At 39.1% G+C, this 22,005-nt stretch overlaps 1 protein-coding gene across 2 annotated transcripts; it reads left to right on the top strand.

The window, feature by feature from the left end:
- Positions 1 to 831: 831 nt before the first annotated feature.
- LOC123320194 lies at positions 832 to 9,344 on the top strand. Of its 2 annotated transcripts, none has more exons than XM_044907407.1 (2): positions 832 to 1,087; positions 8,617 to 9,344. In XM_044907407.1, the coding sequence occupies exon 2, from the start codon at positions 8,618 to 8,620 to the stop codon at positions 9,296 to 9,298; it is 681 nt and encodes a 226-aa protein (XP_044763342.1). In that variant the 5' UTR covers positions 832 to 1,087; position 8,617; the 3' UTR covers positions 9,299 to 9,344. The 2 variants fall into 2 exon arrangements, with proteins under 2 accessions (XP_044763342.1, XP_044763336.1); XM_044907401.1 differs by lacking the exon at positions 832 to 1,087 and adding an exon at positions 3,435 to 3,579 and having other exon boundaries at positions 8,596 to 9,344.
- Positions 9,345 to 22,005: the final 12,661 nt, after the last annotated feature.

The raw sequence follows: 22,005 nt of genomic DNA, 5'->3' as shown, positions 1-22,005 counted from the left end.
GCCACCGTTCCAAAAGAGTCATCAACGAACCACATCTTACCTTCCGAAATTCCCCACCGACCGTCAAATCGATCGGAATACACCTGAACACTGCGAACCGCACCGAACCGTCCGAAAAACCGAAACCGTCCCAAAGCTCTGCAGCACCTCAGCGACGAGACGACCTGAAAAAGTCTGACCGACCGCCAACCGAGCCACAGTGCTGGAGATGTGGTAGAAAGGGTCATCTCCGATCACAATGCACCTCGAAGCCGCTGCTGTTCTGCTCTCGATGCGGTAAGAGGGGTGTCATATCTAGGGACTGTAGGTGTTCGTTGAACTACCAAGGAACTGTCTGAAACCGGGGACCCGCCAGTTACAAACAACCACGTCCTCGGTTCCCGAGAAAGGAAAACCTACCGATCACCATCCGTTTATTAATGTTTTTGTAGGAGACAAGGAGTTCGCTGCACTCTTGAACACCGGAGCTACCAGGTCCTTCATCAGCGGTGAAGTGGCAGCCACTGTAAGGTAGTTGGTATACAACCGGATTATGTTAGAGACGTTACCACCACTGTCGCTAGCGGAAGTTCCATACCCATTAGAGAAATATATACCGCACCGATCCGGATTGGGCCTGAAATTCTGGAAGCTAAATTGTTATTTGTTTCAGATCTACCTGTCGATGTAGTCCTGGGAATGGATATACTGAGGACACACAATTTTTCAATCAACCTGCAAACCGCCGTATGTTTCCTGAATGGAAGGTCTATCCAAGCCCGTCCCAGTGAATCAGAGAACCAAGGACAGTTACATGCGATAGGACCGCTCTTGACGACACTGAGTGGAGAAGAGAAAGTCCGACAGGAAGAGTTCTTGCAAACCGAATTGAAGGCATTCGAAGACCTCCGAGGAACCACACCCCTGATCGAACACCGTATTAAACTCAAACCAGGCACCGAACCCCTCAAGCAGCGTTACCGTCCCCAAAATCCGAAGATGCAAGAGATAATAAACCAGGAAGTTGACCGAATGTTGGCCGAAGGCATCATTGAACCGTCCTCATCTCCGTGGAGCTCACCGATAGTAATTGTCCAGAAAAAGGATGGTAAACCCCGATTTTGTATAGATTTCCGAATGGTTAACAATGTCTCTCTTAAAGATGCCTATCCGTTGCCATATATTTCAGGAATTTCAGACAAACTGAGAAAAGCCAAGTATATCTTCACTATTGACCTGAAACAGGGTTATTGGCAGGTACCGTTAGCCCCCGAGAGCCGACCGATAACCGCATTTACCGTCCCTGGCGGTGGTCTGTTCCAGTTCAAAGTAATGGCTTTTGGTCTGCATTCCGCACCGGTATCCTTTCAACGTCTTTTAGACCGAGTTATTGGCCCTGAGATGGAACCGGATGCATTTGCGTACTTGGATGATATAGTAGTTCTTGGAGAGACGTTGGAAGAACATCTTGACAACCTAAGGAAATTTTTCCACCGCCTCAGGGAGGCCAACCTGCAGTTGAATCCGGAAAAATGTGAGTTTGTAAGAAAATCATTGAAATATTTGGGACATGTAGTAACCGAGGACTGCATTTGTACCGATCCTGATAAGATTTCATAAATGAGATGCCTGCACCGAAATCCGTACGAGAGCTGAGAAGTTTTCTGGGTGTTGCTTCATGGTACCGTAGATTCATCGAGGATTTCTCCAGGGTTGTGGTTCCGTTAACCGCATTACTCAAAAAGAAGCAAACCTGGAAATGGGAAACCTCCCAACAGAATGCTTTTGAGACTCTGAAGCAGAAATTGACACAATCACCGGTATTGGCCTGCCCGGACTTTTCAAAACCGTTTGTCCTTCAAACCGATGCATCAGATGCAGGACTGGGAGCTGCTCTGACACAGACCGTTGATGGACAGGAAAGAGTTATAGCTTTTGCTAGCAGGACCTTGTCAGGTCCAGAGAAAAATTACTCTGTTACATAAAAAGAATGTCTGGCAATAGTGTGGAGCATTGGCAAGCTGCGACCGTATCTGGAAGGCTACCGTTTCACCGTTATAACCGACCACATGAGTCTGCGATGGCTACAACCTATCAAGTTCCCCACCGGAAGAATTGCGAGATGGAGCATATTCCTACAACAATATGACTTCGATATAAAGTACCGGAAAGGAACCCTTAACCGTGTTGCAGACAGTCTGTCCAGAAATCCGTTACCGTTACCGACCGAGACCATCTGTCTGACCGAGGATACTGTAAGTTGTACATGGTACAGAAAGAAATTGGCCGAGGTAAGAGCGAATCCCGCAGCGTTTCCCGATTACACTATTGTGTCCGGAAAATTATACCGTTATTTTTGGGATTCAGATGACTTTACCGAGCCGGAATTCGGCAATCCGTGGAAGTTATGCGTTCCAAGGAAAGACCGAATAGATATTTTACAGGAAAACCACGACCAACCGACCGCTGGACACCTGGGGATAGCGAAAACCATATCTCGAATAGCCCGGAACTACTATTGGCCAGGAATGTTCAGAGAAATAGCCCGTTATGTCCGAAGATGTGGTACGTGTCAGAGATACAAGGTTCCACAACAGAAGCCACCGGGGAAAATGCATCCGTATATGGGAAGAGAGCCTTGGGATACCGTTAGTACCGATATTGTGGGGCCTCTTTCTCGTTCTAGGAAGGGAAATTGTTATTTAGTTGTGATGCAGGACAGATTTTCGAAATGGGTGGAAGCCAGGCTCTTGAGAAGAGCAACCGCAAAGGGTGCGTACCAGGCTTTGTACGAGGATGTAATCCTGAAGTTTGGATGTCCGAAAACCGTTATTAGTGATAATGAATCCCAGTATGATAGCCGGTTGTTCAAGGGAAGTCTACGAGATCTTGGGATCCGACACCGCTTTGCACCAGTGTATTCTCCCTAATGTAACCCCGTAGAAAGAGCCAACCGTACCCTTAAAACCATGATAGCTCAGTTCTGTGGAAAGGATCAGCGTACCTGGGATGAGCATCTGAAGGAGTTGACCTTCGCAATAAACTCTGCAAGGCAGGAGTCGACCAGATACACCCCAGCGTTCCTGAATTTTGGTAGGAGATGCGTTCACCGAACGCCAAGTACGTAGCTGAGATGGCCAACCGGGATGAAAAGGATCACACCGAACCAGACACCGAACCGCATGTTGCTTTGCATGCAAATAACCTAAACCATTTACCGAAACTTATGAGTTTGTCCGAACTAGATTAGCCCAAGCTTTCTCCCAGCAGAGCCACTACTACAATCTACGCCGGAGGGACTGGCGATGCAGAATAGGAGACCAGGTGTACCGAAGGGAGCATTCCTTATCTTCTACAGTAGAGGGAATTGCCGCCAAATTGGCCCCGAAATATTCCGGTCAATATGTCGTTGTCAAAGTTATCTCTTCGGTAGTGTATAACATCAAGGATGGCGGTGGTAAGGTTTTCCGGCATGTTCATATTAAAGATCTGAAGCCCTCTCTTGAAGAGGGGGTGTCTGAAATATAAATACCGTTACTAACCGTATAGTAGTACCGTTCAAAGCGAACAGGGTACTAATGAACCGTAAATTACTGTCCGATTAACTGTATTTTTTTTTGCAATGTAGCAGGTGGGAAAATCTGCAAGACAGACGAACCACCCTCATCTCCTGAGGGGGAACAGTGTGGGGTTTCTCACTCTCCTGAGCTCGAGACCCACTAAAAACCCTACTGCTTCTTGAATTTTGTTTCCGGGCATTTGCCTATAAACCGTTCATCTCTTGGTGGGTTTTCTTCTCGCACACTATCGTGCTGGGATTTATGTGTTTATCCTCTATTGGATTAGCGCTTTATTGAATTTTTCAATAAGTTTCTATTGTTAGTTTAATCTCCTTTTAATTGATCTCTTGGTCTCCTTCGGTAAATTCGCATTCTCCTTTTGTCTTCCTCTGGGTCGTAGTCCACTAGTCTCCTGACTCAGTCTCCTGAGTTCTTGATTCGGATTGTTTTTCGCTGTTTCGAATAATTTCTCTGCTTTTCTGTTCATGAATTCCGTTATGGTTTCCCATTTCAGGTCCTTATAAATCTGTCTATTCCTGACAAACCAAGGTCTCTTTCGACATGTGGCTTCTTCTTCCTATCAGAGGATAGAGTCTATTCATCGCTGCTTTCGTTTTGTCGATTGCTTGTTTGATATGACTTTTCCAGGTAAGTCCTTTGTCAAGCGTTATTCCTAAATATTTGGCTTCATTTTTCCAGTCGATTTCTCCGCCGTCAACATCCAGTTTTGTTGTGGGTCGCAGTCTTCTCTTCTGTAGAAATATTGCTTGGCTCTTTTGTCCATTGTCTTGATTTTCCACTTTATGCACCAGTCATTTGTTTCGTCAATCGACTCTTGTAGAACTCGTTCTATTATTTCAGGGTTTCGGTGTCGAGTTGCTATGCCTGTGTCGTCAGCATATAACGTTAGCATGGTTCTTGGATTCTTCGGAATATCGTGGATGTATATGTTGTACAGAAGTGGCCCAAGTACTGATCCTTGGGGTACTCCAGCCTCTATATCTCTTATTGAGGAGCATTCTCCTCCCACTTTTACGTAGAATCTTCTATTTTTGAGATGATTCCTGATCAACTTGCATATTTTGATCGAATATCTAGCACATCTCATCTTATATATTAATCCTTCATGCCATATTCTGTCGAATGCTCTGGCGACGTCTAGTAAAATAAGACCTGTAGCTTGTTTATTTTGGAATCCCTCTGTTATGTACTCTGTGAGCCTTAATAATTGTTGTTCTTTTGAATGCTCTCTTCTGAATCCGAACTGTTCTGGAGGTATTAGTTCAAGATTTTCGGTTTCCTCATTTAGCCTCGTGGTGATAATTCTTTCTACTACTTTTTCTAACGCCGACAGTAGACTTATCGGTCTGTAGTTTTGTGGAATCTTCTTCTCTTTGAATGGTTTATTGAATACTATGACTTCTGCTGTTTTCCATTTTTCTGGGTAGTGTTCTGTCCTCATAATTCCATTCGCGATATTTGTTAGAGCGGCTATACCTTTTCTAGGTAATTTCTTTAACATAACATTCGTTATTTTATCGCTTCCAGGAGCTTTCCTCTTCTTCAAACTTCTAATTATTTCCCTGATTTCATTTGGCGATCTATTTCAGCAGTCGCTGGTAATTCATCCATTTCTTCATCATTTTCTTCAACCAGTTCTTCCAAATCTTCATTATCGTCGTCTATCCTGTAATTTATTCTCGATTCTCGTTCGATCGAGTCCGCCAATGCATCTGCCTTATCAGTATTGGTATAAGCCATTCCCCTTTCTCCGTGTAGGGGTGGAATTTTAGTCATTTCTCCTCGTAGGCTTTTTTGCATTCTCCATGCAGAATGATCGATTGTATTCAGTTCTTGAACCCTTTTGATCCATCTGCTTGTTCTTAGATCTTTCAGGGCATTTTTCGGAACTTGGCTATGTCGGTTGAGGTTGCTTCTATTTAGATCATTTTTGTTCATCCTATATATTCTTCTGAGTCTTCGATTTTCTTGTATAAGATCTTTTACTTCTTTAGGCGTATCGCCATGCGGATGACTTGGTGCTGGTCTCTTCACTCTTCTCGTGCTTTTTTCGTAAGCTTTCAATATAATCTCTTCCAGTTTATCAACCGCACATTCCAGATCGTCTGGAGTGCTTATTGTTGGAATTTCTGTTATTTCCGATTGTATTAAATGGCTGTATTTAGTCCAATTGGTATATTCTCTTATTTCCAGCAGTTTTTCTCTTGGTTCTCCTCCAATTGTCAATTCCACGGGATTGTGGTTTGAGGTTCCATCTTCCAAAGTTTCAATCGAGAATTCTTGAGTTATATTTTTCAATCAAATCAAACTTTATTAATATATTTTTTTTGTTGTTGTTTAGATTTTACTGTTTTTGCTCGCCCGCTATGCTCTCTTCGCTCTCATTGTTGCTTCATTTTTTTATTCTTCATTTTGCGTTCATGGGTGGAGGTTTTTAGGGAACTTCATATCAGCACACAAGATTAGCATCTTAGGCTGGTTGAATTCCTTCATTTTACAGAGTGGAAAAGAAAAAATAATGTCTGTTATTGAGTAGTTTGTTAGTAGTAAGTATAACTGCCTGTAAAACTATTTGATTTATTTAACTTGTTAATAAAGTTTGATTTGATTTGATTTGATTTGATTTGATATTTTTCAATATCGCGATATCTATTACATCTGGTATTCCTCTTCCAAAAGCAAGATATGTCGGTAGCTCTGGTCCAATAACTATGGCATTTTGTTTTTCGGCGAAATCCTTGAGTTTTTTCGCCATTTCTATTTTCTGTTATGCTATTCCATAATGGGGATTTACAGTTGAAATCTCCGATGGAGATTTTCGGGTTTGATCCTTCCAACATGTTGTTTATCTCTTCTTCCATGAGATTGTATTGTGGTGGCTTATACGCCGAGGTTATTTCGACTCTTTGCCGATTTAATTCGGCAACAATCATCACTTTTTCTGTTTTTCCTTGTGTTTCGTCGGATCTACTTTTAAAGTAGTGTTTCAGATCTGTTCTCACCAATATTGCTACGCCTCCTCCGGTGTTTGTAATTCTGTCACATCTATATGTTTCATAATTTATGAAATTCAGTCATCTGTTCCGGTTTATTCTTGTTTCCTGTAGGGCTATATTATCAGGTTGTCTTTCTGATATTATTTGTTCTATCTCGGCTTTTCGAGTGTTGATCCCGTTTATTTTCCACGAGATTATCTTGAGGGATTTATTCCTAATATCCGTAAGGTCCATTAATTCAGTTTACTAAATAATGCTTGGAGTTTTTTCTCCATTTCCCTCTCAATTTTCAACATTATCTTGTTGAAAATTTTTTCTGTGAAGATATCTAAATCATCGGCTGATTTAGATATCTCTTTCTTCTCCTGTTGACTGTTCACAGCCTGTTTTATTGTAAGCTTTTTCTGTCCTTTTTTCTGGGCGGGTTTTGGAGTCTCCCTCTTCTTTTCCTGCTCTTTAGGTTGGGTCTTCGCTACTTCCTGAATTTTTTGTTCAGAAGTTGTTGTTTTAGTTACCTTCTTTTTCTGTTCAACTGATTTTCGGGAATTTTTTTTTCTGGTCACCAACTTGAACTCGCTACATCCTTTGTAGCTAGCTGGATGGCCCTCTTCTCCACATAAGACGCATGTGGCATTTCTCTCTTCAACTTTTCTGGTGAGTGTGCAGTCATTGCTGCTATGACTTCCTGAGCACTTCACGCATCTCCACGGGAAGGAGTATTTGTTTTGTGCATGTCCGTACCTTTGGCACCTAAAGCACTGGCTTGGACTATCAGGCCTCTTTTTATGTTCAACCACAATACAGAGGTTGTAGAGTCGCTTCACTTCGAAGATTTCCTTTTTCTGGGTTTTAACCAGGTAGAGAGGTATTGGCTTCTTTGTCTTGTTCGATGTCATTCTGGACACCTCAGCGTCTGATATTCCCTGAAATATCAGGTCGTCCTTAATCAACGCAAGATCAGCGTCGATTGGTAAATGCCTAATAACGGCATATATCTTCTTCTCCTCCTCCATTTGGTAGGTAAAAAATTCTTTACATGCTGCTCGAAGAATGTTGTGATTTTTCTAAAATCATTTACGGTTGACGCGATGATTTTTATAACGTCTTTAACTGTAGTTGCACGGTTGTAGTTTATCCTTTTTGTGTAGAGAGCTTTAGATATCTCTACCCAATCTGAGGTGCCCATCATCGTGATGGGTAGATTTTTATCACTTTTTGGCACTTCCGTTGCCTTCTTGACAGTCTCCTCATCAGAAGAGCAGCTTTCTTTTCGCGCGTGTTTAGTTGGGGGCGCGTTTGGGGCCTTCGCGACCTGCGTTAAATCATTTTTCCTTGTTTCGGGTTGTGAAACAATTCCTATGAGGGAATTATTCTTGGAACCCGCTACCGGCTTTGTGATTGCGGCGTAAGTGGGAGATTTCGTCATATTATTGCGGGTCATTTCCTCTCTCAAGAGGCGCATCTCACCGACCAACTGTGACACAGTTTCAGTCAGTTTGACTATTTGAGCTTTCAACTGCCCATTTTCTTCTCTGAGCATTACAAGCTCCTCGTGTTCGCCTTCGCTGAACTCTTCAGCATCGGTCGCTTCCATGTAGGAAACCTCATTATCTGAGGTTTCCGACATGGTTTTATAATCAAAAATCTCAAAATATCAAACAATTTGAAAATAATAAAATATTCAGAAATCTTCACTGAAATAGTCTAATATAAAACTTTAGTATAAAGCCGAATGTTTTATACGCTATGATGAAAATCAGAAAAGAGATACGAAAAATAAGCTCACCTGATGTTTTCTGCAGTACCAACGAGAAAAAAATCCTCTGGACACTTAGGATGAACACCAACTTTGAAAATTTTAACGAATTAAAATTCCGATAACAAATATAGAACCTACACAAAATTCACAGACGGAATCAAATATTCCGTAGCTTTGTTAGTGGGCACTTTCACTTCGACTTTCTCTTCCGCTTTCTCTTTTATAGCACTAGGAGCACTTTAGCACGTCCTCTTTTGTCAAGATTTCACTTGAGACTGAAATTAACTGTATGTATTTGCAGGATGCACCGTTATAGTTTGGGAAGACCGCTACAGTTTCAATCCACGACGCCGCCCTCACCGTCACCGCCTCCGCCCCCACCGTCACCGTCAACAGCCCTACCGTTACCGTCTCCACCGTCCAGGGAATCGTCGCCAGGCATGAGCTTGTGGACGGATTTTGAGTGCCCCAGGCCATTAACCACCGATGCCGGTACGAATACCGTGAGGCCAGCCACCAGAACCGTTAGCACCAATGGGATCCAGGTATTCCTGGAGCTGAGAACACGAAGTTGCTGGAAGTGTGGTGGTGAAGGCCACACCAGGGAGAGATGCCAGGGAAGTAGGGTCAAATTCTGCTCCGGATGCGGCCTTATGGGGGTATTGTCCCGCGACTGCTGCGTCAGGGCACCCAACCGAGTGCTAGAAACACCCCTGAGGCCTGGCCGTGCCTCCGGAGTCTCCAGTGCTACCCCAGTTTCGTCGTCCACTGCCGAGGGCATTGCACCGACCGCCACACCGTCTGAGACCGACCAAGCAGCCCACCGTTCATCCACCGACCACCGTTTATCCACCGACCACCGTTCCTGCCCACCGTTGAGAAACCGGAAAGAAGCCTGGCTGCCGGACCTGCGGCTCAGACCGGCCGCCCCAGCAGCGCCCACACCGTCTCTGAGCCTTAGGAAGAAGGTTAAGGTCGACTGATCAACACCGTATAATGTATTTTTTTTTCTTTTCTTCCTTCCATTAAATTTACCTTTCCGTAAACCGCCTTTGATCGGCCCTTGATAATTGGTGGATCCGCTAACCGTATCTACCGTCAAATTTTTATTAGCTAGTTCATAATGCCGGAAAACAACTCCGAGGTCAATAACCCCGCAGCATTCGTTTGTCCACAGGCTACAACCAACAATAATCTACACCGACAAACACAGGGAGTTGGAAGAAAAATAAAACTTCGTTTCATTTTTCTTGCAGAAGGCAGAGGGGGATGTGACGAGGCAGATTTTGCCCCGCCACGAAAACGAAATTTTTGAAAAACCGTTATATCATCATAGGGGTCTTTACCGATTGATATTTTGACATTGTTTTCCACCGACCAGTCCCAACAGACCGTAACTACCGTCTATTTCCACCGTACTTTTCTGGAGTGACCGTACAAAATTTAACCGTATTTACCGTCTACTTCAACCGTATTTTCCTGGAGAGACCGTGTTTCATCAGCCGCCCCCACACCGACCAGGACGCCGGTTGACATCAATATTTGTTATACATTTCTGTATATAATTTACCCCAGTAGGAATAAAGGTCTGAACGTTTATTTTGTTGCCAGTTATTTTTTCCAGTGAGAGACAGTTCCCTAAATCAGTTAGAGCTAGATTTTCGTCAGAAGAGGTAGGTACTCTTTTTGAGCGATTAAAAACCGTCAGAAAGCAGAGACCAAGAAGAAGCTACCACCCTAGTTTTCACTGCTACCCTTCTCCACTGATCATTCAAGTGTACCCGGGCTCTAATTTTTGGAAATTCTGTGAGAGACGTGCGCTTCCACTGATTGCCCTACTGGGGCCCGAGCAAAGGTATGGAGCGTCCAGGGTGAGAGAAAAAGCCCATCACACTGTATCGATAATTGCTGACATGAGAATGCCCGTAAGAGGTGTTGGGATAAGATTCAGATTTGATGGAGGCCTGTTTAACCTGAAGCGCCTCAGAGCAAAAACTCGTACCAAGTTTATCACTAAACTACAATATGCAGACGACTGTTCACTCATCGCTAGCAGCTCAGAGGATCTACAGATAATGATGGACACCTATAAACATATATACGAAGCTTTAGGCCTTAGACTTAATAAGGACAGGACCAAAATCCTGGTAAGTCCGCCAGAAAGCCTTCAAACATATATTAGCCTGGAGAATGAAACTCTAGAACAGGTCGAGCAGTTCAAATACTTGGGAAGCTTCATAAATACTAGGGCTAATCTAGACACGGAAATACAAAACCGTATCAATTCGGCATCACGGTCATTCTGGAAGCTAAAGGACAGAGTGTTTCAAAATCACGACCTCAGTCTGAAGACCAAGACAGCTGTTTACAAAGCAGTGGTCCTCCCAACGCTTCTTTAGGGAAGCGAAAGCTGGACGCCCTACAGGCGACATATTAAACAGCTTGAACAAACGCAACAACGTCATCTAAGACAGATAATGCACATCAGATGGTTCCACAAAGTTTCGAATGCAGAAGTCTTGCAACGCGCGAGTTGTGCAACAATTGAGACTCAAGTAACGAGGGCCCGACTCAGATGGAGCGGCCACATTCTGAGGATGCAAGACACAAGACTCCCCAAAATAGCTCTATATGGCGAATTCACTGGGGGGGGCCGGAAACCAGGAGGCCATTATAAGCGGTTTAAGGATACACTACATCAATTCCTAAAATTAGTTAATGCCAATCATAACTGGGAACAACTAGCGGTAGACAGGTCACAGTGGAGGTCTTTGGTACACAGTTATAATGGAGACTCGAGAAGGATACAGCGGCGGCTAGATCTGGTTGGTGACTTTATAGGTTAAGCTCTACTTTGGTCACATTTAAATCCTCAACTGATCTCTCGGTCTTCGGTGGTAAGTTCTTGACCTTCTAGCTTCTTCTATTGGATCGTAGTCGACTAATCTTCGTAGTTCCTCATTTGGATGTTGTTTGGCTTTGTCGAATATCCTTTCCGCCTTTCTCTTCATAAATTCTGTAACTGGGTCCCATTCCAAGTCCTTGTAGATTTGTTTGTTCCTAACAAACCAGGGTACATCCATCGCCATTCTAAGGAGTTTATTCTCAGTGGCCTGTATTCTCTTGATGTGAGTCTTGGCTGCGAAGCCCCATGCAGCCGATCCATATGTGAGTTTTGATATAGTTTTAATCATGGTTAACTTGATGTTCTCATTCATATGACTTCTTCTGCCTATGAGTGGATAAAGTCTTGTTCAAAAATCTGGATGTTGAGATTTTTGGCAATTACTTGAAAGGGGACTGTTACCAAATGATTGAGTTAGAGATGGTAAAATAAATCTTTATTGTATATCAAACACGTCACATAATAAATAGATACTCGCATGAAGTAAAATTATATACAACATCTAAACAGAGTGAACCTATTTAAAATTATAGAGAAGTTATTGAGAGAATTTGAGAGTAATGTTTTAATGGGAAATTCAGAACGTTGTATTTGCTTGAGTGAAAGAGCAGTGTAAATGAATTTCATATATCGTGTGACAAGATCAATTATTATGTGTTTGATAAGAATTGAGATAGATTTACATCAAAAAGTGTTTATGTATTTCGAGTTGCATAATAATTGAGCTTGATAGTTATGAATTAATGTGAGTGTCATCATGCAAGCACAACGTTTAAAGTGATAGAGTTTACGATTTCATAAACTGTCTCGCTATCAGAAAAACAGAAGGTTGTAGTGACCAATTGAGAAGTTAGAGATATATAATGTAATGAGACAGGTGTAATGAGACAGAATGAGAGAGATGATTACCAACGCTTACAGGAATAGCAAATCTATTAGAAAAGCAGAGGGTTTTCTATGAGAGTACATAAATCGAGGTGAGTTCTGTTTCAAATGCAATGTAGAGACATAAAGTATTGTAATCATAGAAAGAATAAATAAATAGTTTTCATCATTCAGATGAAACAAGAAGAGCAGTTCATAACGTTAGAGAAAGGAAATAAGGCATCATAATTTTCAGGTAATAGAGTCATGCGAAAGTTTATAATAAATTTTACTTATTTAGTTGAAATCAGGTTGGACCTCCTCGAGCGTTATCACTAACCAGTCTGTCCAAGAGGGTTAATTGAGTGTATTCCTTTATTCAGAGTTCTGAGTGAAGTGAGATGGATCTCGATCTGGTCTATGAGAAGCCTTCGAGCGTAAAGGTACCTGAAACTTAAGAGGCCTGAGAAGTCTGATATCGTAAGAGGTGTAAAAATAATCTGAGGTGACATGTATACAAAATGAGAGTGAATACAACTATATAAGCTTCTAATAGAGTGGTGGAAATGTGAACTTGGTGCTTAAATCAGAGAAATTGAAATGTGAGTGGTTTTCGAGGTGATGTGATTTTCAAGAGAATGTAATATTGATGCATTTTGTGGAGGTTGAAGCAGTAAGGTACATTGAGCACGTGGTTGATTGAGAGATTTGGAGAAAATTGAGAAAATATACTTGAAAATATGATATTGAGATGTAGAGCAGAATATTTCAAATGTAATAGTGAGAAAAGGCATAGCGATGAAGTGAATGTTGAGAGGAGAATTAGGTGAATGATATTCTAACGAGCCATATGCAAAAAATGATTACATTTTTTGTTGTATGAAAGAAGTACTGTACCTTTTGAGATGGAAGTCCAATAATTATTATGAATTGATATTAATATAATTTGAGTTGAATAAATTTAGAATGAGAGTGCACTAAAACCACGATATCGATTACACCAAGTTTACAAATTACTTGAGCGATCGAAGAATCTAGAATAGAATGAATTGAAATGAGCAGATTCAACAGGTTCCACCGGATTTTTTGAACAGCTGATTGACAGCGATTTTAAGGTTACGTTCACCGAAGCATGTAACGATAAACGCAGTCACTGAGTTGCTAGAGTTGTGCACCGAACTGATAGAGTTGGGTTAAAAATTCCTTCAATTTTTAACAAGTCTACTCATTGCGGCTTTTGTTTTATCAACTACACATTTGATGTGGTTTTTCCATGTTAGTCCTCTGTCAAGCTTCACTCCTAGGTATGTTGCTTCATTTTTTCATTCAACCTCTTCTCCATCAACTTCAAGGTTCTCTTCCATCCTCGATCTTCTCTTTCGCAGTAATATTGCTTGAGTCTTTCTTCCATTGATTTGGATTTTCCATTTGATGCACCATTTGAGTAATTCATCTGTGGCTTCCTGCAGTCTCCGGTGTATGATCTCTGGGCGTCGATGTCTGAACGCTATTCCTGTGTCATCTGCGTACAAGGTGAGCATATTTCTAGCATTCTTCTGGATATCATGAACGCATATTACGTAGAGCAAAGGTCCAAGTACCGATCCTTGAGGCAATCCCGCTCCCAATTGTCTGGTTTGAGAGGTTGCTTCATCTATCTTCACATAAAAGTTTCTATTCCTCAGATAGTTCCTTATAATCTTGCACAGTTGGGTCGAATAGCCTGCTTTTTTCATCTTGTAGATTAGGCCTTCGTGCCATACTCTATCGAGAGCTCTCTCGATATCCATCAGAACTAATCCTGTGGCCTGTTTGGTCTGCATTCCTTCGGTGACGTATTCTATGAGCCTTAGCAATTGGAGTTCAGTCGAATGTTCTCGTCGAAATCCAAATTGTTCGGGTTGAATTATCTTCAACCCTCTCGACGATTTTTCCTAGCGCGGATAGTAGACTGATTGGTCTATAATTCTGGGAAAAATTCCGTTCCTTTCCAGGATTGTTGAAAACTATCATTTCTGCAGTTTTCCATCCCTTTGGGTAGTATTCGGTCCTCATCACTCCGTTTGTTATATTCGTCAAGGCTGCTATTCCTTTTCTAGGCAATTTCTTCAACATATAATTCGTTATCCTATGTTCTCCCGGCGCTTTCCTGTTTTTCAATTTCATTATGATCTCTTTGATCTCTGTTAGTGAAGCCAACTGAATGATTTCTGTTTCCGGTGGTTCCATCATCAGTTTTTCGTTTGCTTCCACTTCTTCGTCTAGATCTTCATTGTCACCATCATTTCTGTAGTTTATTCTGGCTTCTTTCTCAATTGAGTCGGCAAGTGCTTCGGCTTTTTCAAGTCTCGTATATACCATTCCGTGAAGGTATAACTGTCCGTTCTCGTCGTAAGCGTTTTTGCATTTTCCGAGCCGAGTGATCTATTGTATTCAGTTCCCCTAATCTCTGGTGCCATCTGTTATTACGCAGTTCTGTTGAAGCATTTTTCAATATCTGACTATGCTTATTCAGTTTCTTCTTCTCTTTTTGGTGTTCTGTAGATTTTACTGAGTCTTCTGTTCTTTTTTTGAGTTCCTTGTTCAAAATCGAGGACGTTATGATTTTGTAATTAAAGAGTAGTGGACTGTATGAAAAGATAATTGAGTTGGAAATGGTATAAAATCATTTATTGAGTATCGTTCACAATCATAAAATGAATATGTCACTTGCATGAAGCTAATACAGCAAAAGCAACTAATATTAACCACATCTATAAACTCAGAGAGATTTTATCCAACTAAAAACAAGAGATGGTCCAGAGCAGTTCAAATGAGAAGTCACTTGATGTCAGACTTAGACGTTGAGGAGTTCAATAAATTCAATATCAACACAACGGTTACACAGTGATAGAGCAATCAATTGAAAATTGATTGCGAGAGCCTCTTTATTCCATCAGAAAACGCGAAGGTTAGAATACTGAATTTTAAAGAGAAGACGCGAGAGTACAGAGGAATAGGCCAGAGGTGAAACTGCAATGTCTAAGTCTGATCATCAACGAGAAATCAATACATTAAATTTGAGTTGATTAATAATGTTAATGTAAGTATGAGCAGGACAAGAGTCGCACAAGTTTAATGAGAAGCACAATCAAATGAATTTGAGAAGCATTAGAATATTAAAAATAATATGAAAAGGGCAATAAATTCTAATTAAATGAGAAGCTCAATAATAATTGATTAAATGAAAAAGGACAATCATAATTAATCTGAGAAGAACATAGTATAATTCATATATATTGAGATGATCTTGAAGAGTGCAAAAATTTACCATTGAATTCAACATTTACAGAAACGAACTGCTTACAAGTAAGCACGATTAGAACTTTCATCAGAAAAACAGAAGAAACAATTGATAAATTAAGAGAAGTCAAGAGAGTACTGAGTCAAATCCTTAATCGTAGATTTTTGAGAGGTTCTGAAGGCTGAGAAAACTAACGTGTATGTTGAGTCCGATGAATGAATATAGAAAAGAATCAATGAGAGTACATATTATGAAGAGCAGACCATACCAAATGAGTAGACACGAGTACTCGAGCAGACTTTCCAGGGTGGAGCCTAGGTCGAGGTGTATCGAGCAATATTAATGATCCTTCAACCAAAGTTGAGGTGTTTACATCCTGTTCTGAGGAAAATAGCTACATCCAGGGTCCACCCTGGAGAATATGAGGATTCATTCATCTGAAACTCAACAACAGTAATTAGTCATATGTACATAGAGGTGATCATAAGAGTTGTCTTAAAAATGATTAAACTGATTCTAATTAAGAGGAATATTATGAACAGACAATGAATCAGTAATCAATTTTATTGAGATGGACTTGAGAAGTTTCAATCCTGGTGCTACATACCCATTTTCATGTGAGCAGATCTATAGAAGTCTGAAAATCTATATAAATTATGAAATATAATAAAATATATATTTCTGAGAAGGCAATTGTTCGATTTGTCTTGAGTGGACATTTGAGGTGAGCGGTGCTAGCAAGGATTATGAATCTATTTGAAGATTCTGAAATCTCTTGTACGTGGAATTATTTCATCAGAATGAAATATGAAACTTGTGTAATTAATAACTTTGAGTAGTCTGAGAGTACTTTACCTTATGAGAAGAACAATTTAGCACCAGGATTGTGCGAGAAGACTTAAAAATTGAGAACAACTAAAACTTAAAATGAGGTGATACAAATCAAGATGATAGCAGCGCGAAGTCAATTCAACGAAGCTTACAAAGAGAATTCCTTAAGAAAATGTGTAAATGTGTGGTTTTTCACTTCTGAAAAACACTGAAAGTGGGGCCGCTGCGTCGTTCAACCAGCGCACCGAAGAATCGGGGTACCATACGTGGCCACTGGAGCTGGTCAGGAGCGTCGACTAGAGAGAGGTCGGAGGGGGGCTTCGCTCAATTTTTAACATTCCTTTATATCTCTTGGCGTATCAGTTACGTACGGTGCTCTCGGGTGTGAGGTGTTTTACAGATCAAAGTTTACCACTGTTTTCTTGTCCTTTGCATTTTTAGGTGTACCATACACTACACGTTTTACGGATCAAAGTTCATCACTGTTTTCTTGTCCTTTGTCATTTTGCCTCACTTAGCCTAGACCTCCCTGTCTATGTTTACAAATCAAGTCTCCCTGATCGGTGTCTCAGTGGAGTGAAGCCTGTGTCCTTTGTTCTCTCCTTGAAATAAAAGAGCCGACGCAGAATAGAATGTGAATGAAATTATTATATTGGTTTCATTGGGAACACTTCATTTTTAACTAATCGAAAAACTCAAAACAGGCCATAGCCCAAAATAGGGCAAACAACCCATAGTATTGTGAAAGAGCACTAACTGGGTAGAGAGGTTGGACTCCAGGTTAAACATTGAGGAGTGCCAGACCAAAACGTACTTATACGCTTACAACCCACAAAGAAGATCTATTACATCCATAGTGGAAGATGTAACACTCATACTGCATATCCGCATCAGATGCGAGATTGCTATTGGAAATTGAGTCCCTGAAAAGCAGAAATGAAATGAGATTCTGAAGTGACAGCAGAGTTTCTCTGTCGAGAAATAAATCGACTATTGAATATTCGGATCGAAACATCAGAAATTAGCGACTTCTATACTTTGGGCAAAAAAGAAAATAATCCAATGAAAATTGGGTTTGTTTCGCATGAAACTAAGAAAACTGTATACAAGAACGTTAAAAACCTCAAAGGTTCCCCGGTCGCTATTGCGAATGACCTAACACTCCAACAACGACAGGACTACAGCCGACTTAAATTTTTTTCGTTGAAAGTCAGAGCAAATTCCACAGAGAAATCCTTCATAAAAGGAGGTAGGCTGGTGGTTGAACGAAAAATATATGAATTGGAGGACCTTAAAAATTCTGAAGAAAAGGATAGGGCAAACAGCGCCCCAAATACTCTTTCATCTAGAGATCCCAACAATGCTGAGTTGGAAAAAAATTATGTCATGACGAATTTTGGATCTGGACCATCGAATGTTGAGGAAAGTATCGGGGAGGGAAAATTATTGACATCACATTTAGCAACACATAAAAAAACATCATAAACAAAAAGAAGTCGCCGTCAAAGGGAAGCATAAATAGTAGGAAGCTGCGACATAAGTCCGCAACGAACAAGAATAATTAACAAAAAAAATATAAAAAAAACTCATACCGAAAATACAACAAGTTAAAGTATTAACATTAAATATAATCTAACAAATATGGATCTAGACGCAGTGAACATTTGCTAGGATTTCAAGATTGTTCAAATGAATATAAGTAGTATGCAAATGAATTTTAGCGAAGTTGTTATATTGACTGAGACGTTCAAGGTGAAAGATGCGAAGTTGTACAGCTTAAGCGGATATGAACAAGTATATAATGAAGGAAATTATAATAAGAACGAGAGAACAATAGTATACATAAAAAGAGGTATTGACTTCAATCACTCCACTATTAAAATTGGCGAAACTACAGCATTAGAAATAAATATTTACAGTCAGGAAAAAACAATCAAACTTACTGCGATGTATAAATCGCCACAATATTCGATCACGGATTTCAACCAAGAAGGGTTCTAGGGAAAGAAAAACACTATGCTGAACATATTATCTGTGATGATATGAACATCAACTTATTATCTCGCGAATACTGCATAGAAGAATATAAAAATATATTGTGTTCCTTTGGATTCAAATCACTTATCAATAACTATACACGATCAGAGAGTCGGACATGCCTGAATCATTTCTTTGTAAAAGGTATGCATCCTGAAAATTTGAATATCAATGGCATCATCTTGCACAATCTGATAACTGATCATAATCCCGTGTTTTTGTACACTGACTTTAAAATGAAGAGTAACACTTCGAAAAAAAAAAACACACAAATAAATATAATTACATAATCCTAACTCTTATTAACTCAAATTAGACTTTTGTTTGTTACCTATTTAAATCTACATATAGCCATACAATATTAATATTACCCAATAGTGCACCTGCATCCTTATCTCTTTTAAGATAACCCAATGTTATATATATCAATTCATTCAGGATGCAAGAGGAGAATTGATTCAGAAGTCAATCAGTTACTTAGCTTGTCTCATTACATAGAGTAGTCTCTAGTCACCGTTGCAAATTTCCAAAATAAAGTTTGTGTTTTTGGAAACGGAATTTTCATCGTGAAAAATATAATTGGCGACGAGGATGGGATTGTGCCAATTTGTGTGAAAAGCAGAAAACCTGGAATTGTGCCTGACAGGCCGAGAATCCAGAGCATCCACGAGTTGTCAGTTTCCACTGTCCAACACAACCAAAGAACAAGGTGAAACCCCGTAGCAGTCCGATTGATCGAATAGCGCCCTTCCACGACTTCAAAAGACAACTTTAAGGAATACAACGTGGTGAGCAAGTCCTGAATTTTTTCCCCCAGTCTAATAACCTGTTCCAAAGTTATCATTCTTTTTCCCAGTTTTGAGAGTAAAACCGGTACCGAAGTTTTTTCTAGGTTTCTTCTAAAAAACCGATTATCAAAGTTTTTCCTAGGTTTCTTTCAAAAAACCGATAATAACGTGAATTTTTAATATTGTATAATTATTTGAAATAATGAAATCTCAAGATTACCTCAATTAAGCATTTTTCCTTCAAAAAGAATAAAAAAGTAAATGAATTTAAAATGGCTACGGAAAGAATAGATTTGTCTATCGCAGAAAAAGTTGGCATGCTATTACCTCAATTTTCAGGTATAGAAAATGAGTTGCATTCGTTTATTCAAAATGCTGAAGATTATTTAATGATGTTCGCTAATGAGAACCAAATTGTTGAAAATTATTGCTTTGCTGTTGTAAAATCGAAATTAATTGATAGAGCGCGTGCTGAAGTATCAACTTAACCGATATTTCTAATAATTAGGAACTTCTCATACAATTTCTCTATAGTAAATTTGGAGATCTTATCAACCTAGACTTATTAATCCATCAGTAACAATTTTTGAATAAAAAGCCACATGCAGATTTATTGAATTTTAGAGAACGCATAATTGCCTAAAAATACGAATCAATTATCGAATTGATGCAGATCCATTGACTGATCCAGAAGAATTACTGTATAAAACGAATATTCTAAAAATTTACAAAACAGTGTTAATTTCAAATTCACCCTCCGAATTGAGAAAGCATTTAATTAGGAATAACGACTATAGCTTTGATGATACTGTGAATGCTGTAAAAGATTATATTTCTAATGTAGAACAATACGAATTCCTAGAAAGAAGCAGACGGAATAAGCCTCAACCAATTAAGAATAACTATTCTAATAATTAAAATCAATATAATCGAAAAATGAATTATACACATTTTAATCGCCCTGCCAATAATTTTAATCATTTCAATCAAAATAATCAAAGAAATACACAAATTCCTTCGCAACCGATACACTTCAATCAGCGTCCAGTGAAATATAACTATCCGACTAATCAGCAAGTATTTGGAAATCGATATAATAGAAATGATAATCGAAATGTTTTTAAACCAAATCCTAATTATCGAAATAATAGTCCTCCAGAAAAAATGTCTATTCAAAGCAGAAATTATCCTCAAAAGAGTCCAAATTATTCTTCACAATATGATATAAATCCTCAAATAAGATTCGTGAATGAAAATCCAAAACCTAATTTTACGTTTGAAGAATTAACGCATGTACAATCTACTTCTAAAGATCCTGGTTGTTATCCTAGTAATGAAAATTTTCACAAAACGCCTCAAGAAGAGCCATTGACCTAAATAATTCTTTAGATCACTCTTATCAATTACCGTATATTGAATTCTCAAATCCAAAGTGTAAATTATTAATTGATAGCGGATGTTCAGTTTGTTTAATAGATCCAAAATTTGCATACAATAATTTTCCTTAGAATATTCTCAAAGAATCGACTACATTAACTGCTTGCTTTAGAAAGCAAACTTCTGACGAAAAAGTTTTACTATCATTACCAATTGATCTAAGTCATTCAGAACCAAAATTAAATAGTAAATTAATGAAAATACTTCAAACAAATGAAGAAGTACTTCAACTCTCAGGTCAACCCCTTAATTTTTCAAATAAAGTGAAACATAAAATTCGTACGACTGATGATGTTCCAGTCCATTGTAAAATTTATAGATATCCTGAAATTCATCGCGAAGAAGTTGAAAGTCAAATTGAAGACATGTTAGATAAAAAGATTATTCGACCGAGTATTTCCCCATGGTCTTTTCCAGTTGTTATTGTTCCAAAGTAACAAGATTTATCAGGTACTCTACCTCAAATTGAAAGTATATTGGACAAATTAGAAAAATATATTTTACCGTGCTTGATTTAGTGTCCGGATTTCATCAAATGGAAGTTGATGAAGATTCAATTGAAAAAACAGCTTTTACTGTTGAAGATGGTCACTATGAATTTCTAAGAATGCCTTTCGGTTTAAAGAATGCCCCGGCATCTTTTCAAAGATTAATGAATGACGTTTTGAAAAAATATATTGGAGAAATATGCTATATTTACATGGATGATGTTATTATATTTTCTGATACTCCCGAACAACACTTAGCTGACATTCATACTATTCTTGAAGCTTTAAAGAAAGATAATTTGAAAATATAATTAGACAAATGTCACTTTTTCAAAAATGAAATTGAATTTTTAGGACATATTATTACCCCTGAAGAAATTAAACCCAATCTAAATAAATTAAAAGCGGTTAAGCATTTCCCTATTCCTAGAACACAAAAAGAAATTAAGTAATTTCTTGGTTTAGTTGGTTATTATAGATATTTTCATTCTTAATTTCGCGAAAATTACGAAACTATTCACGGCATGTTTGAAGAAAGATGCGAAAATTAATGTTTTAGATCCGAAATATATTGAAGCCTTCGAAATATGTGAAAGAAATTTATTGAATCAAACTATATTGCGATATCCGAATTTCAATGAGCCCTTTGTGCTTAGTACCGACACATAAGGTTTTGCAATTGGAAGTATTTTATCTCAAGGTAATCCTCCGAATGACCTACCAATAGCTTATGCAAGTAGAACATTGAACCCTGCAGAAACGAGTATAATACAATCGAAAAAGAACTCCTCGCAATAGTTTGGTCATGTAAGCATTTTAGACCCCATCTATACGAAAGAAAATTTACGATATACACGGATCATAAACCTTTGACATGGTTATTTTCTTTGAAGGAACAAAATTCACGCTTTATGAGATGGCGTATTAAATTGTAAGAATATGATTATGAAATCAAATATAAAAAAGGTTCGAATAATAATGCCGATGCCCTCAGTAAAATTGTTTTGAATTCAACCGATCATTTGAATTACAAAGAATTTTTGAAACTTAAAAGCGG

Source organism: Coccinella septempunctata, chromosome 1 (genome assembly GCF_907165205.1).
Source record: "Coccinella septempunctata chromosome 1, icCocSept1.1, whole genome shotgun sequence".
Lineage (NCBI taxonomy): Eukaryota > Metazoa > Arthropoda > Insecta > Coleoptera > Coccinellidae > Coccinella > Coccinella septempunctata.
Note: the sequence above shows the minus strand (reverse complement) of the source record. Positions and strands in the feature narration are given on the sequence as shown.

Bases quoted from the DNA above. Each gene is read 5' to 3' on its own strand.
- LOC123320194 (XM_044907407.1), top strand. From the start codon at position 8,618: ATGCACCGTTATAGTTTGGGAAGACCGCTACAGTTTCAATCCACGACG.